Source organism: Bos indicus x Bos taurus, chromosome 2, assembly GCF_003369695.1.
Source record: "Bos indicus x Bos taurus breed Angus x Brahman F1 hybrid chromosome 2, Bos_hybrid_MaternalHap_v2.0, whole genome shotgun sequence".
Lineage (NCBI taxonomy): Eukaryota > Metazoa > Chordata > Mammalia > Artiodactyla > Bovidae > Bos > Bos indicus x Bos taurus.
In genome coordinates, this window is record NC_040077.1 from 111,898,820 (window position 1) to 111,915,799 (window position 16,980).

Here is a 16,980-nt window from a genome sequence, read left to right on the forward strand (position 1 = left end):
GGAAGGTAGGACAGGGTGGGCAGGAATGATGGCAGTGGAGGAACAGGAATTTCACACTACCGACTCACTCCCTAAGAAAATTCACCTAAGTTCCTTGTCATTTACGCACACGGCATCCAAACTGTACACATACAGGTAACATTATGTATTTATTTTTTAAAGTATTGCTAGTTAAAAATTTTTTTTTGGCTGTGGTGGCACAAGGCTTGCACAATGAATCTTTGTTCTCAGGGATGGAACCCATGCTTCCTGATGCGGAAGCACAGAGTCTTAAGTAAGCACTGGACCACCAGGGAAGTCCCACATCATTCATTATTGATTGCCTACCGAGGTCTATGCTGTTTGCACAAATTCTCTGTCCCATAGCAGTTAGAGAGATGAACACAACAGCTGCGTGGCTAGACCAGAGTGAGCGAGGAGAGCAGAGGTCAGGGAGGTGATGACTGGATTGTTTACAACTAGGGTGTCTACTGTGGGTGGGGTGGAGTTTTGAGGGTTTTGTGTCCAACAATGGCATGATCAGAGTTGTGTTTTAACAGGCATGTTGAGAAAAGGCTGGTAGGGGCAGGAGCTGGGGGACAGGTTAGGAGGCCACTGGCACAATCCAGGGAACTGAACCGTGGTAATAGGAGCTGGACGGTGAAAAGTGGCCGTACTGGGAGGATGCACTTTGAGGGCAGAGCCACTAGACTTGTACTGAGGCTTGGGTCTGCAAGCTTGTCTGTTATTTCAACACATGTTTGCAACGTGGGACTCATTACATAGATACAGTTGATAGACTCCTGCAGCAAAAGACAATTCAATGTCAATAAAATACAAACAACAGGAAAGTACGTTAATAATGTAGAAATAAAGTCCCAAGTCACTTGAGCAAAAAATTATTTTTATGCAAGTAAATCCAGAAATAAACAAATTTGTTTGACCATATGCTTTTTCCTCTGGAGTGGGTTTCCATTTCCTCCTCCTGGGGATCTTCCCAACCCAGGGATCAAACCTGCATGTCCCGCATTGGCAGATGGATTCTGTACCACTAAGCCAACTGGGAAGTTCCCTTTTGACACCACACTGGGTTAAGTCCACCAGATATTTCTACTTCATTTTAGAAGCTGCTCTCTAATTAGTTCCTCCAACTCTAGGTAACAGCTCAAGGAAGAGCACACAAAACCAACGCATTCAGCCTAATGTGGCATTCTCAACGGATGGGGAGAAACTCGGGTATGATGGGCAATGACAACACAGAAAGGCTAGTCCCTGCCTTCCAGAGGCTGTCTGGCAGGAACCAGTGCACATGTTAGCAGGCCATCACCATGCACGTGGCAACTTTCCTGTCATGATTTAAAGTATGTGGTGGGTACAGAAGAGTTTAAATAAACCTGCAAGTGTTGGAAAATCATTTGCCTTTCTATGACTTAAGTTATCTTGAATTCAACAAATTGTGCAATCATGCAAGTTTTAATATCACTGCATTAACTGGGAACATCTACGGAAATACTTGGTTACCATTACATTGTCAAAAGAATTATCATATTTAATAAGGGAATGACACTCTGAATTCTGAAACAGTAAAATCATGAAACATGTAAATGTAACATGAGACTCCATTAGGTGAGTTTGATTGTTTCTAGAGTCTACAGGCTACTGGCCATTCTTAAATGTTGCAGGAATGGATGATAATCCTCATTATGAGGGCAGATCTAAATACAAATCTGTTACAAGTGTCATACGCTTTAACAGCCATACTTTAGAAGAGTGATTCCCAAGTTCTTTCAAATTTTTGATTTGGGGGCATGCCTACATTATTGTGCATTAATCTATTTCAGATAAAAATAAAATTTACTTTCTAGAAGGAATTTAACCACTGTGAAATTATGTAAAAATAACAGAGAATCATTAAGTATCATAAAGCATAGATTAAGGATCCCTGTTCTTCAGAATATATGGGAAATGATTGGCTTGTAAGAAATTTTGGCATTATGTCACCAAAGAAGCCACTTTTTAGGGCCACCGCTGATTCATGACTGGGGGGTAAATAGAGTCCTAATGGCCCTCTCGATCTCAAACACTAGGCTGTGGGGAAACATGCCACACAACCCTTGTTAACAGTATAAATAAACCTCTATTACTTCGTCATTCTTCAGAATGTCAAGTTCAGGATTTAAATGCTCTTCAAAGAAAGGTTTTTTTCAAAGAAAGAGCTAGATGGGGCACTAGAAAGAGGAGCATGGGTTTTGAGGTCAGATGGACCGCAGCTTGACTCTTCAGTCTTCCACTTGGGTTTGACCTGGTAAACTTTCTCTCAGGCTCCATCTCTATGCTACAAATGATAGGACTCATGGTCTCAACTTTTATGGGAAACCATATGTATCAGTATGGGACAAGCCTTCTAAGGGATGGTCTGTATGTGTGGTGAAAGGATATAGAAAGAGATCTAATTATACTGTTGTCAAGGAAACTTAAGGACTAAAGACTGGCGGTTGGGAAAGGAAGCATATCTCAAGTACCTACATTCTCCTCCTGAGAATGTTTTCACAAGGAAGCCAGGTAACACCTAAAAGGGAAGGCAGGACACAAGAACTCGTCTTGTGTCTTGCTTCCACTTTCCATCGTCTTGTGTCTTGCTTCCACTTTCCAAGTAGAGACCAGCTCACCCTCCAGCGACCTTGGAGACACGCCTATCAGGCCGTCGTGACAGCAGCAAGGTCATCCACCAAACTTTCTTCCTCTGCATCCTGTCCACTAAGCAGCCTTCCTGGGGTGACTGGGGTTCTATCTAGACTGTCCCACAGAAACTCAAACATTAATAAACTGGAATTTCATAGACTAGGACACTAAGTTATGCCTGTTTATTGCCTGTGCAAAGGAACCAATTCAAGTATTGGCAATGGTATGAGGATATTTGCAATAAGAGTTAAAAACTTAGAACAGATATTCTTTGACCTAGCAATTCCTACTTCTAAGAATGCATCCTAAGAAAATAATTGGAAAAATGTGCAAATATGAATATACAAGCATGCTGAGTTTAGTATTTTTAAATGTTTAGTTTTATTTGAAAATTTAAATATTCTAAAAATGTATAACCTAACTTCAACTAATGGGATCAGTGAAATAAAGGATGGTTTAGTCACATAATGGAATAATGGAATACAGTTGTCCAGGCTAGATTATACTGCAGCTAAAAATCTGTGGTGTTGGAGAAGACTCTTGAGAGTTCCTTGGACTTCAAGGAGATCAAACCAGTCAATTCTAAAGACAATCAGTCCTGAATGTTCATTGGAAGGACTGATGCTGAAGCTGAAAACCCAATACTTTGGTCACCTGATGGGAAGAACTGACTCATTGGGAAAGACCCTGATACTGGGTAAGACTGAAGGTGGAAGAAGCGGACGACAGAGGATGAGATGGTTGGATGGTATCACTGACTCGATGACATGACTGTGAGCAAGCTCTGGGAGTTGGTGATGCACAGGGAAGCCTGGTGTGCTGCAGTCCATGGGGCCACAAAGAGTCAGACACGACTGAGCAACTGAACTGAAAACCCTTATCTCAGCAGACTAAAACAACAGAAGATTTAGTAACACCCACTGTAGATCCAGAGCACGTTGGGTTTCATGGGATGGCTTGGCATCCCGAAGAAACTGGTGGTTAAGCCTCTTACCTGCAATTAAACTCTCCTGACTGCACGTCATGGGCTGAAGCAAGTCACGTGGGCTTACCTACCTTCACAGAGTAGGAGGCTGACAGTCCCAGTGCATGGGCACAGAGCCAGCATCCACTTCGACTCTACAGCAGCTGATGAGGCTAATAGGGGGCACAACTTTTGGGCATGGGGCAAACTCTCCACACTACATCAGGTGTGGCAAGAAGGTAGGTACCCATTAACAACAGGTCTATAAGTATGTGTCCTATATGTACATATGCATTAAAAAAAAAAGCAAAAATACTGGGAAGATATATGGCATAAATTTAACAGTGGTGTCTCTGCATGGTTGCATGCACTAAAGGACTTTTTAAAAATAAACATTTTAAATACTTTTGTGGTATTATCTTTTTATTTTCCTTTTTTTTATTGCAATAAACATATTATTATATTTTTTTCTTTGGCCACGCTGCACACTTTGTGGGATCGTAGCTCCCCAACCAGGGAGGGAACCAGGGCCCCTGACAGGGACAGCACTGATTCCAAACCACTGGACCACCAGGGAACTGCCAATAAACATTCTGATGATGAGAGAAAATAAAGCTTTGGTTCTTAAAAAAAAAAAAAAAAAACTCTCAATAAACTGCTGTTCTGATCTCTAAATCAACCCCTCATCAGTTAAGCCAAGGACTCTCTCCTCCTGGATCTGAATCATCCTGTTTCTTCATAAAACTGAGCTGTTTGTGAGGGGACCCAGGGCAGAGCTCATGCTGTCTCCACGAGGCTCAGTGCTCTCAGGGGGCCTGGGTATCCTGAGCAATCTCACTCCAGGGCCTCATAAACTTCAAGACAGATCATACCTACTTCCTTTATACCAAACCCTCATTACACGCTAGCACATTAAGGCACGCGATATAAAGAAGGCACGTGCTTCTGAGTCAGACAGACAGACAAGATTCACTTCGTTTTCTCATTTGTAAAATGGAGAAAACAGTGCCTTGCAGAAGTGTTGCCAGGATTAAATAGTACGAGGTCGGCAGGGCACCCAGCACACAGGCAGCACTAAACTCATGGTAGTTACTCCTGCTGTACTATGTCCAGGTCAAACAGAACAAAAGCTAAATTAAACAACCGGGTAACAAGCAAGGAACATTTTATTGTATGCATGTTCTCAAAAAACCCACAAAAACAGAACCCACAAACAGGAGCAAAGAACAAAGGTTTCTAGCTCTCTGGGACACGCAGGGCACCCTATCTTATAGAAACGTAGCTAGTAGTACAAGACAAAATGTACTAATCAACATTGCCCTTTGCCTCCCTAGTCAAAAAAGTCTAGAGAGAAAAACACTTTAAATTGTATTCTAATATAAATTTGTTGCACAATTAAACATCAACTTACTCAAAGAGTTATTGTGTAGTAAACTGCAGAAAATAGAGTAGGCATTCAATAATCTGCTCACAATTAACAATTAAGCAATAGACACACAAATACAGCATGTATTACTTATTTGTTAAACTTCACATTTAAAATGAGCAGACGGTTTATCATTAATAGTAACCGGTTTCTTACATTTTAAGAGATACCAGATCCAGGGATGAAGTAGGAAGTAATTAATGAAAACTGCTTTTAGAAAATAACTCCTTGAATCTGAGCCACTGTGGTTTTATTCCATACTTAGGCCAGTTTCAACAGTTTAAATCTGTACGTACTACCAAACTGAATGCTGTAGGGGGAGAACAAAGTGACACCACCTTCTAAAGTATAAAGCAGTGTGTTTCGTTTATGGCCTCTAGGCAGCAGGACAGAACTAAGACACAGTAAACAGAGATTTACAAGTAATGAAGAGTCTGCTTCCATCTAATGCTACAAGAGTATATTCCTATCGCTTCCACTAATAAAGAGCAATTTTAAAACATGTTTAGAAGGAAGAACTGGAAGGTCTTGATCACGAACCTTTTGTTGTTGTTGTTCAGTCGCTAAGTCGTGGCCAACTCTGCGACCCCACGCATACTAGATCTAAACAGAAAGATCTTCTCTTAACATTCTGTTCTTCGTGATCCCCAAGTGGGACTCTGCAGGAGCATTCAGGAATGGAAAAACTGGTAAACCATTATTTGAAGAACTATATATTGTCAGTGACCCGTTTAAAAGTAACGCAGTCAAAATAAGGCAATAACCAGAAGTCTAACTATATGTGCCCAATCACTAAAATTTTTCCCCACCTCTATAAAAAATATTACCCCATTTACTACCTTGTGTGTGACAGAGACAAGGCAAGCCTACCACATGTGTGTTTAAAACAAAAAATGGTAGTAAGCTCTGGTGGAAAGAAAATATATTGAAACTTTCTCCTTTCCTTTTCCAGATACCTGGCTCCAATTCTTCCTGACACAGACCTCTCCCTCTTGACTTATGTTAGTTTAACCCCTAAGGAGGCACTGTATCAGCCTTACACTCTCTGTGAAACATTAGGTTTTTCATTAGGAATCTTTTAAAATAAAAAAAAGTCAAAAAGCTATGGCATATCCTTGACAGCTGCGAAACTGCTCAGTCTACCACAGCATCATAAAATCACATTTTACAGAGGCTGAAAGAAAGCAAAACCATCGTGTAGCATTCTTCAGCACGGCAAGGAATAGTTCATATTCTCTTTTCCTTTCAGGACTTCAGAGAATCCCCAACACAGCACCTTTGTGTGTATGAGCCAAACCATTAACTAAATTAAGCTGACATTCAACACTACCGTTCAAGTTACCACCACTTGATTTTTCTCCTGGATTATGTCAGCAACACACATTCTGCCAAGGGCCTAGGGCAAGTTTTGAAAGAAAACATCTTTTTCAGGTGATACAACACAAAAATTACAAGGAGCAATAAAACCCTTCAGTCTTATTTCTAAAGGCAAGTCGACATCTACTGCAGATCATTCTAGAACATGATGACCTGACCTCCTTTCCTAATTTGTGCCACTGGCCATTAAGACATCTTAGTTTAATTGCCTGTCTTAAACTGTTATTAAAAACACACTTTCATTAACAACTGTTATTTAAAACTATCAAGTCCCTTAGTTATGTCACACAGAATGATGCTGTCTTGGTTTGATCCCCTAAAAGCAATGCAGTAGTATTTTTCTATATCCATCAGTAAGACTAACAAAAATACTGCTGCTATCTATTTTAAAATCTATCCTTAAAATAGCCCTAAAGTAACAAGACACATGTACTGCCGGTTAAAAACAAATAAATATCTGAATATTAAAAGACAGGCTCCCCATTTCCTACCTCTTCCCCAATCCTAGTACTAAGTGGCCAAAACCTTTTAAATTAAAATGCCATTTGATAACAAAAGATTTTGCTAACTGTTCTGGGAATAACTTACAAGTTAGGAATACCTGTGCAGGACCTTGTTAATAGTCACTGCTCTGGGTTACCAATTTCCTTCTACGAAAAAAGTTTTAACTAAAAGTCAACCTAGTTTAAAAAGCTTTGGAGTTCTCTTCTGAGGTGTCTACTGAAGTGTCACGGTATTTACAGGGGCTCATCTTGGGCTGCAAATAGACTGTGTCTTTCAGGAGGACTGGGCTGTTCCACGGAGCAGACTGCTCGTTTCCCATCCCAGTCACGCTGGTAGCTGGGTTTTCCATTAGTCATCCCTAATTGCAATGAGAAAAAGTCAGGCGGCTTGTGCGAGTCCCATGTTAACAGCACCATAGAGACATCTTGTCCTCAGAGCACATCTGGGGGACAGGGAAGGATGTGGACTCCCTTGGTTAGTATAGACACTGTACAGCTCACTTGGTGACAACAGTAAGGATCCGCCCACGGCACGCTGGCTGGGATGAGAAACAACTGAAGTGGACCACACACTAAGTGCAGACATGGCACTACCTGGAGAGGACAGGTACCATCAAGAGGTTTGTCAGTGACTAGGGGCAGAGAATGTTCACAGACGCCAGTGGACGAGGAGGGGCTCTGGGTTTCTAAGACCCCTGCACCCCCCCAAGAGAGAACGCAAGTCCTCCTCCCTGGACCCCTGCTCTGACCACAGAGATGCGTGGGAACCCCCGAGGGCCCAGCAAGTCTGGGAGGAGGGGAGTGTGTTTGCACTTGGAATTGCTTGCAGAAACTTCTAGGCTTTAAGTCTTTCGTTCAGTGTTTTTCTTCTGAAACTCTCGTGTGCTAAATTACTGTCTCGGCACACATCAGCTCACTGCTCGCGGGACGTCTCGCTGGAGTAACTCCACTCCTTGGGGACCCGCTATGTCAGTCCCCACGGATAGTTCCATAAATGCCCAAAAACACACGTTCACGTTTTGTTCTTTATAAAAATGCTGATTTGATTTTAGTGGCTGGCTGTCCATCCACCTGAAAGGGACTGTGGAGCTAGAGGGAAGCGTTGTGTGTAGGGGAAGGTGGCCGCCGTGAAGACTCAGACCCCGCTGGCCCCTGCATCAGTGTGGAGAGAAGCCGGTTGCCAGACTGCAGCCCACCACGGGCGTCATGTCCCAAATCTGCAAGAGAAGGAGGGGGAGGACCTGGAGAGGTGGCACTGGCTACGTGGTCCCACAGGAGGACAGACAGCTGGTATACTGGCCCGCAGGTCAAGACACACAGCTCAGCCTCTTCTTTCCCTATAAAGCTTCTGGAGATTTACACAGTGACAAGACAATGTGGTTGGCTAGAACACAAAAAAAGCTTATAAGCAGTATTTCTCTCAACACCTGCGAATTACATCATAATAATGTTTCACTACAATTTACTTTTATTTTTAATAAAAAGCCCACTGGGAAAAAGTCCATTTTTAAAATTATGAAACAAATTATGACAGTTTTATGGGGTTTCTCAGGTGGCTCAGTGGTAAAAGAATCGACCTGCCAAAGCAGGAGCCACAGGAGACATGGGCTCAATTCCTGGCTTGGGAAGATCCCTTAGAGGAGGAAACGGCACCCCACTCCAGTATTCCTGCTGGGATAATTCCACAGACAGAGGAGGCTGGTGGGCTACAGTCCACGGGGTCACAAACCGTTAGAGACAAGTGAGCGGCTGAGCACTATGCAGGCATGGCAGTTTTATAACTCAAGAATGGCACTAAGGATAAAGCGCTCACACTCAGTTTCTGTGCTAGTCACTCAGGGATTTAACAAAGGAAAGTATGGTTATTTCTTATAAATGGGGAGTATTCTATCCAGGATAAAGGACCATTAGCCAGGGAAGGAGCGACCAGAGAAAGACGTCAGCTAAGGCCAGGCAGTGGGAGGGAGGACCCTGGGGCCGGCTCAGGGCAGATAGCGACAGAGAGGTGGCAGACCCTCACCAGCTTACTTGGAGAGACTGAGACAGTGGAGGGAGACCCCACTGGACTGAGCCACCGGGAAGGGCATGGAAACTCACAAACATGCAATTTGTTAGCCAGGGCTTTCACCTCGCCATGGGGAGTTCATCCAAAGGGAAGGCGAGCTTGTCCATCTGAACTGCCTTACACACTCACAGCATATCAGTGGAGCAGTCTGCACGGAGGTGCTAATTGGGACAATTAGGCAGCTTACCTTCACCACGCGGTCGGTCCCGCAGGTCACCATCAGGCCCCTAGCAACATCCATGGACATGTGGGAGATGTTATGTTTTCCTTCATGGAAGGTTGCTAGAGATGTCCGACTAACAGAGAGAAGAGAGGCCATTTAAACTCACCCGATGGTTTCTAGAGCTGAGGGATGAGTCGTCTTAGCAACATAAAGGAAATGTTTACGGTAACAGTGTCAAAATTTGCTCCCCGAAATGTGGCTATGGTTTTGAAAACCAATTTTAATTAAAGGATGACAGAAAGCCGAAGTTGCAGGACTGGTTTTCTGGGGGGTTTTTCTGGTCTTTCTGTTTGTTTTTGGTTGTGCCGTACAACCTCAGGGATCTTGGTTACTCAACCAGGGACTGCACTTGCACCCTCGGTGGTAAGAGCAGAGGTCTGACCACTGGACCTCCAGGGGATTCCCAAAGGCAGTTTTATAAAGGATTTTCCAAAATTCCCAAAATATTTGATTTTCTTTTAGTGGAGAGGCTTGTACATTCCTAGACATCAGAATTGAGAGAGTCATTTCCTAGTCAGGTTGATAGGGAGTCTAGGGGTCCCCAAGGAGAGGGGTCTGGAATTCTCAAGGAGGAAGAAAGGACAAACTTTTTTTCTTTCTCCACATTCCTTAGGATTATATAACAATAATGTATCCTGCCAAAGGACAGTCTTTAGATTCAACCTTCTGTTATCTTAAAATGTTAATTATGGGAGTAGACCTGGTCTTTACAAGGATGTATCTTGCCTGAGGACAGTGTTATCTTAAAATGTAAATTATGGGAGTAGGTCTGATAAGGTCTTTACAACCTCCAGACATTCTTTGGATTATATAACCTCATTGTCAACACTAGCAAGCGGGTACTCTTTCTGCCCCCTTCTGATGCCTATGTCAGAAGCTTTCTCTATCTCCTTTATACTTTAACAAAACTTTATTACACAAAAGCTCTGAGCGATCAAGCCTCGTCTCTGGCCCCGGATTGAATTCTTCTCCTCCGGGGACCAAGAATCCCGCTGTATTCGCGTGATTCAACAACCTTTCAGAATGAGAACCTTTAACAGAGAAGAGGAACTACACTGCATGAGATCACAGGCTGCAGGCTCCCCGCTAATCCAGGCTGGAGAGGCAGTGCTGCCCCGGGGTGCTGACCCTCACTCTACTCCAAAGCCCACACCCTGGCCACATCACCAGCTCACTGACCAAGAGCAGTGGTGGTGTCACACCAGCCTTCCTACTTGGGCATCCACCAAGGTGTGCCCAGCTACTGCTTTCAAAGATGATTCAAAAATGAGCAGAAGTAGAGAAGGAAATGGCACCCCACTCCAATATTCTTGCCTAGAAAATCCTATGGACAGAGGAGACTGGAGGGCTATGATCCATGTGGTCGCAAAGAGCCAGACACGGCTTCGCGACTTAGCATGCATAGCTGAAATTAACACACCAAAATAACTCAACTGCATTTCAATAAAATACATTTTTTAAAAAAAGGAGCAAAAGAAAATGCTGGTCCTGCCTTCATGGATCTATCTGATTCAGAACTGAATGGGGGACAGACATGTCTTATACACAGTTATTTAAGCATAGATCACTAGGTCAGACTTTATGTGGGAGAGAATGTGGGTCTCCAGGGTTTTCCCACTAATAAATTGTCCATGAGTGTGAGCACAGGTTGAAGCCGGGGTGCCTCTGTAGAGCGCCTGCTCAGCCACCCACCAGTGTACACACAGCCTTGACCCTCACAGCACTCTGAGTGGCTTGGAGTCTCAGGGCCGGCCACTCATGGCCTGACCGGTCTGAGCAGAATCATTCCTTCAAGTGTTTGGGAGAAACTTGTGTTAAGTCACAAAGCCAGGGCAGAATTCTCTCCTTGGAAACTGTTTACAGGAGACAAAAGATCAATACAGTGGATCCTTGAACAACACAGATTCAAACTATACTGGTCCACTTATATCCGGATTTTTTTTTTTACTAGTAAATATCATAGCACTAAATGATCTACAGACCCATGGATAGGAAGGTCTAAGTTATATCCAGATTTTTATACCCAGTCAGACCCAGAGGGTCTAAGGTATACGCTACACCCAACTCTTTAAGTTGTACCCAGATTTTCCACTGCATGGAGGACAGGACCCTAACCGTTGTGCAAGGGTCGACTGTGTATCCATGTCATTTCCCAGGCTCTCCCACTGCAGATGAACACACAGTAAGACAGAGACAGGCAAACACTCACTCCTCGTCCTTGATGGAGTCGTAGCAGGAATCACAGACTCGGACCTGGAACTCGAAGCCCATGACGGGGTAGCTGGAGCGCTTGCTGCTGCACTTGCCACAGACAGCCTGCCCACACTTCCGGCAGTGATGCTTCCAGAAGGAAGGAGGGAAAGGGGGAGTTAACCTCTTGTTTTAAGGTACGTGGTTTCCCTTCAGAGCAGGGGAATGGGATTGGGGATGATGTGCCTTGAATGATACTGCAAAGTCACTTCAGTCGTGTCTCTTTGTGACCCCATGGACCGTAGGCCGCCAGGCTCCTCTGTCCATAGGATTCTCCAGGCAAGATACTAGAGTGGCTTGCCATTCCCTTCTCCATGAATTATAATCACCCCTAATTCAGTGTATCAATTAACACACCAAAGGCTGACGATTTCAACACTTTTAAGGATTTCCAAATATCCTTGCTTTGTTATTGGTGAAATACTGATTTTTATTCTTTCATATTTTCGGCCTAGATGACAACAAACGACGTTTAAAACCAAGTTCAAGCTCACTTAGGAACCCAAATGGCTAGAGACTTTGGGAAGGAAAAACAATCCTATAACAAAGAAAAGTTTTAAATGGAAGTAAAGTTTTAAATGTAATTTGCCCTCATTAAGAAACAAACATCCATAATCATGTTTCGTTCTTTCTTTTACTCTTTCAAATGATGATTCTGAAAATGAGATTCAAGAACATTCCAAAATAGTTCAGCTATTATCACTACTTTTGACATATATATATTTTTAAACCACTGAAATTTTGTGACCCATACCTTTCCATGCTCTTCTACTAGCTGTTAACTCATAAGATTAAAATTAATTCTCCATGTTTCCTTTGAATTAGGGCCTACTTCACCCACCAGTTACTACCAGCCATGTGTTGTGAGAACAAGGCTAAAGACAGAATATTGCTGCAATTTCTGAGTGTTAGAATGTTATGAGTGATAAAATAATTCCTACACTGGCAGTCTTATATCTGACCTTGCTACAGAGCAGCTTCATAAGTAAAACTTTATTGACACACACAAACTGCACCAATTCCTTAGAGAGGGTACAACCCATAAGAAAAGCTATTAAAATTGGCATTCCATTTTTACTTACCTGCACAAATTCACATTCAGTCTGAGTGAGTGGCTACCTTCAAGCTTGCTATAGAACTATGCTTTTTGTAGAACTTTAGTATTACATGAATACCTAATGGTAACAGCTTCCTTGAAATCTATAGGCTATCTGGAACACATTTTTTCAATTAATTTACAAAATTAAAAAACAGTACATACTTGAAACATGCTTAACAGAAATGCTGCGGGTACATGCACATGGAACAAGCTAAAATTCTTACTGTCAGAATATTTCAGCGAGGGCTAACCTGTTACTTTTCGTCTGTTCGTGAAAGTTTAAGGCTTAGAGGCCGAGTTCATTCTGACTTTGTGCTGGGCTGGTACAAATACTAACTTTAACAAGTAATAGCCCTAAACTCAGAGCTCTTTCATCCCTTTACAAACAGGCTCTGGGGGTTTTCTGGACATCCCTGCTTTTCCAGAGCAGGATGAGCGATGGCATACTTTGGGAAAGTTAAGTCTCACTATAACCCCAGGAAAGATCTGCTCATGTTTGTCACACAATGATGGTGACATCACAAACGTAGGAATTAACAGCATTCATAGGGAAAAGTGTGATTCGAAATAAAATGTTAGACTAATCATATAAATAACAAAATATGAGATTAACACAGTGACAACTGGATGCCAGCTACTCACCTGTCTCAACCCCAGTGTCTTCGTGTCCCACATCTGCTTAATATTCCAGAAAAAGGGCTGTTCACATTTCTGACAAGAATCACTTTCCAACCACTGAGGAGCCTGGGGGAGGAGAAAGTCAGACCCAACATCAGAGCATCTGCTGATTTATACCAAGTTTTCAGAAATTAATACAACAGTTCTAGACCTCACTGGGGTTCTTTTTTTTTTTTTTCTTTTCTATGTATTATAGCTGTTTCCATATTCATTCAATATTATGTTTGTGTTTTGAGTAATCTTTGCCATTTTTGCAATGTTTTCAAGATTGTTTAATTTTAGATTGTTCTACCTATAGACAGGAGGGAGGAATTCAATCTGCATTATGAACTCTTAAGAGTTGTCCTTGCATATTTGACCTCAATCACTTGGCATCATATATATGCAATAAAAACAGAAAATACTCTAAGATTATACCAAAGATCATGAAGTAAGGAATAATCTTTTCTTGATTCTGAAAGTTAACACTCAAGAAAAGTTTATCTGATAAGAAGAGACAATATGGGAGAACCAGAGAAATCAAACTACACTGACTCTTAAAAAATCTTCAGTGAAGATGGTCAGCTTTACAGATTTGACAAGGTGGTTTAAAGAGTTGAGTGCCCCTAATTTTTTGTTTCCTATTGCATCAAAACCTTTGGCTTTCCTATTTCTTATTTTAGATATGGCATTACAAGTATTTCTACATAAGACAGCCATTACAAAAGTCTTTCTTCCTGGAGTGGGGGTGGAAAAGGGACCCACACACAGAATGAAGCAGGCTAAGACAGAAGAGCCTTCCGTAAATGACTGGGGCAATGCTGGAAGTGGGAAGGGAGGACAGAAAGAGTGAAGAGGAAATGCATACCCACGTGACAAGGTTACTACCCGATGTAGAACTGCTCATTTCTGTGATCAGGGAAGAGAGGAGGGGGTTTGAGAACCCTGCCTGTGAACAACGTCCCTCAAGGAAAACCCGTGACACAGTGGGGCCTGCTGCCAACACCATAGGAATGTTTAATTGCAGTGGAAGGAAAGCAGGGCCACTGTCTAGTCTTAGTTTGTGACACAGGCCAGTGTAACTCCAGCAACACCACCCGTATGTGGAGCAGTCACATGGAACAATCAGCACAAAAATGTCTTCATGGCAGCGATATTCAAGCATGAGTACACCATGGCTAAGGCTGTGAGCATTAAATGCAGTGCTTTGCAGTGCCTGGTATACAGCAAGTGCCATATAGTCCACCAGTGTGCTTCGTTCTCAACACAACCCTAGGAGATGCAGAAGAACATTCTCTCAGTTTGACAGGCAAAGACACTGTGGCTCAGAGACTGTGGTGGCCTGTCCACGGTTGGTCAGTGGGCGGAGCTCCCAGGAGATGCAGGAGTCCCGCCCACATCTTTGTGCTTGTCCACTGCACTCTACACAGCCTCTGGACATGGTCCTCTTCATTTCAACAGGGTCTCCAAACATGTTTCTGGAATATGACAACCAATGGGACTGAATTCCTGCCCTCAGGGAGCATAATTCTGTCTAAGGGTTAGGGAAGAATATCATTTTGCTGAGCTGGAAGGGACAGGGACACAAGGAAAGAAAAAATATGCTTAAAATAATCAGATAATGGACAAAAAAACAAACTCAGAAATATATTTTTGGAACATATTTTAATATAAGAAATAACCATGACTTTGTTTCTTTTAATAGGATTAAGTGTTATGGTATAGGCTCTCATGAACCATCCTACTGAATGCTCATTCTCTAAGGAGAAAAAATTTTCTTTTGTGCTGAGAAGAGCAAAAGAGAACATTATTCAAGTATTCTGACTATTGCACTCTCTTTTCTAAATCTTGTTCCACCTGCCTAACCTGGACAAAGATGATGTAACAAGAACCCCAGGGCACTGATAATCTGTTTTGCACTAATGTATAAAATACTTCCCATTCTGTAACCAGCTAGCTTCAAATACAATTTCTTCATGTGGATTTATTATGGCTACTTGCTCATTTACGTCTCTTGCCTCCTTCCAAAAAGGAGTCCCTTTGATTACAATCAGGCAGGGATCGTCTGCTTCCAACCTGCCTGTGTGGTGGCCGACAGCCACTGTGGGTTGGAGATGCCCCAGTCAGTGTTTCCAGGTGACTCAGAAAGAAACTCCCAGCAAGGGCTGTGGGGCTAGAGAATCTGGGGTTAATCCTCTCAGCTGGTGCCTAAGGAAGTCCTACAAATTGTAGAAAACCCTAATGCAAGGTCAGAATCTCATATACCACAGGCTGCTTACTTTTGCACTTATATACTCAGTTGGTAAAAACAAAACAACAACTAAACCAAAAAGTCCTACTAAAAATATTGCATCATTTTGACATAATTTTATTTCCCACCAACACTGCCAACCACTGAGACAGTGTTACCAGCCAGTGTGCACATGATTTGGGATAATTGCCTATAAGTGATTCAGAGGAAGAGTCCTCCCCTACACACACAGGAAGCACCTTGAATGAATAGCCCCCAAAGAGAAGATGGGACTCTCTTCTTTCCCTAGAGGTACAAATAACCTCACACTCACATAACCTTGGAGGTAAGAACCCTGCTTCTACTTTCCACTTTTAAAAGGACTTAGCAAGGATGAGAACAGTGGACTGAAATCCAAGTAACTAAACCCTTACAAGAGCCACTAGTAGCATCAGGCCCCGATGGTCTCCTCCCTCCTGATTTAGGGAACACATCCTCTCCCCATCCTCCCCGAGTTCCTGCTCTCTCAGAATTAGACTGAAGAGCAACAAGTCTAGGAAACAGGGCCTGGTGCACTGCAGTGCATGGGGCTGCAGAGTCGGACACAAATGAGTGACTAAACTGAACTGAGGCAACAGTGCAGTACACTAGCTGCTGATGTTGCGTGAAACTAGGAGATGACAAATACATAACCCAGTTCAGATAAACATTTGCAAAGGCAGTATTACACATTCTGTAATATTGAGTCAATTTTACATATGTTTAATAACAAGTTATTCTAAGCCTTACCAAAAAGCTTTTTAGAAAATTCAAATAGAGAAATTAACCAGCAGATATGCCATCAGTATTTCCTCTGACTTGTCTCACAAGGTCACTAAAAAACTAGCAATCAGTACTCCAGATTACGAACGAAATTTTATTATTTATATGGGAATCTACTTCCTTCATTAGATTGCAAGTTTTTGGCAGGCAAGAATCTTTACGTATGCTGCTGCTGCTGTTGCTAAGTCGCTTCAGTCGTGTCCAACTCTGTGCGACCCCATAGATGGCAGCCCACCAGGCTCCCCCGTCCCTGGGATTCTCCAGGCAGTAACACTGGAGTGGGTTGCCGTTTCCTTCTCCAATGCATGAAAGTGAAAAGTGAAAGTGAAGTCGCTCAGGTGTGTCCGACTTCTAGCGACCCCATGGACTGCAGCCCACCAGACTTGTCCATCCATGGGATTTTCCAGGCAAGAGTACTGGAGTGGGTTGCCATTGCCTTCTCCGATCTTCATGTATAGAGCACAGTAATTATAAAGCCTGCAAGTGTAATGTCCTGTAAAGTAATGTCGCTGTTTTTTTTTAATAGACGGAACCCCTCTGATTATGTCCCCGAGGGTATGCTAAAGATGCAACTGTATTCAGGGAGAATCAGACTCGCAAGTAATCAGAGGCGACACAAAGCAGCATGTGCAGGGCTTGTGGGGAATGCTGCATTCACGCCCAGCATCCACTGCAGTGGGCAGCAAGCTGACCTACACGCTGT

General features: G+C 42.8%; 1 protein-coding gene across 1 annotated transcript in view; it reads right to left on the bottom strand.

Annotated features, from left to right (window-relative positions):
- Positions 1-4,773: 4,773 nt before the first annotated feature.
- The window catches only part of WDFY1 (WD repeat and FYVE domain containing 1), a 55,145-nt gene continuing 42,938 nt past the window's right edge, over positions 4,774-16,980 (bottom strand). The window contains exons 9-12 of the mRNA XM_027514749.1: positions 13,211-13,312; positions 11,429-11,559; positions 9,184-9,292; positions 4,774-8,148 (exon numbers count right to left, since the gene is read on the bottom strand). Coding sequence (XP_027370550.1) covers positions 8,089-8,148; positions 9,184-9,292; positions 11,429-11,559; positions 13,211-13,312 — 402 coding nt within the window. The 3' untranslated portion in view covers positions 4,774-8,088. The remainder of the gene's footprint in view (positions 8,149-9,183; positions 9,293-11,428; positions 11,560-13,210; positions 13,313-16,980) is intronic.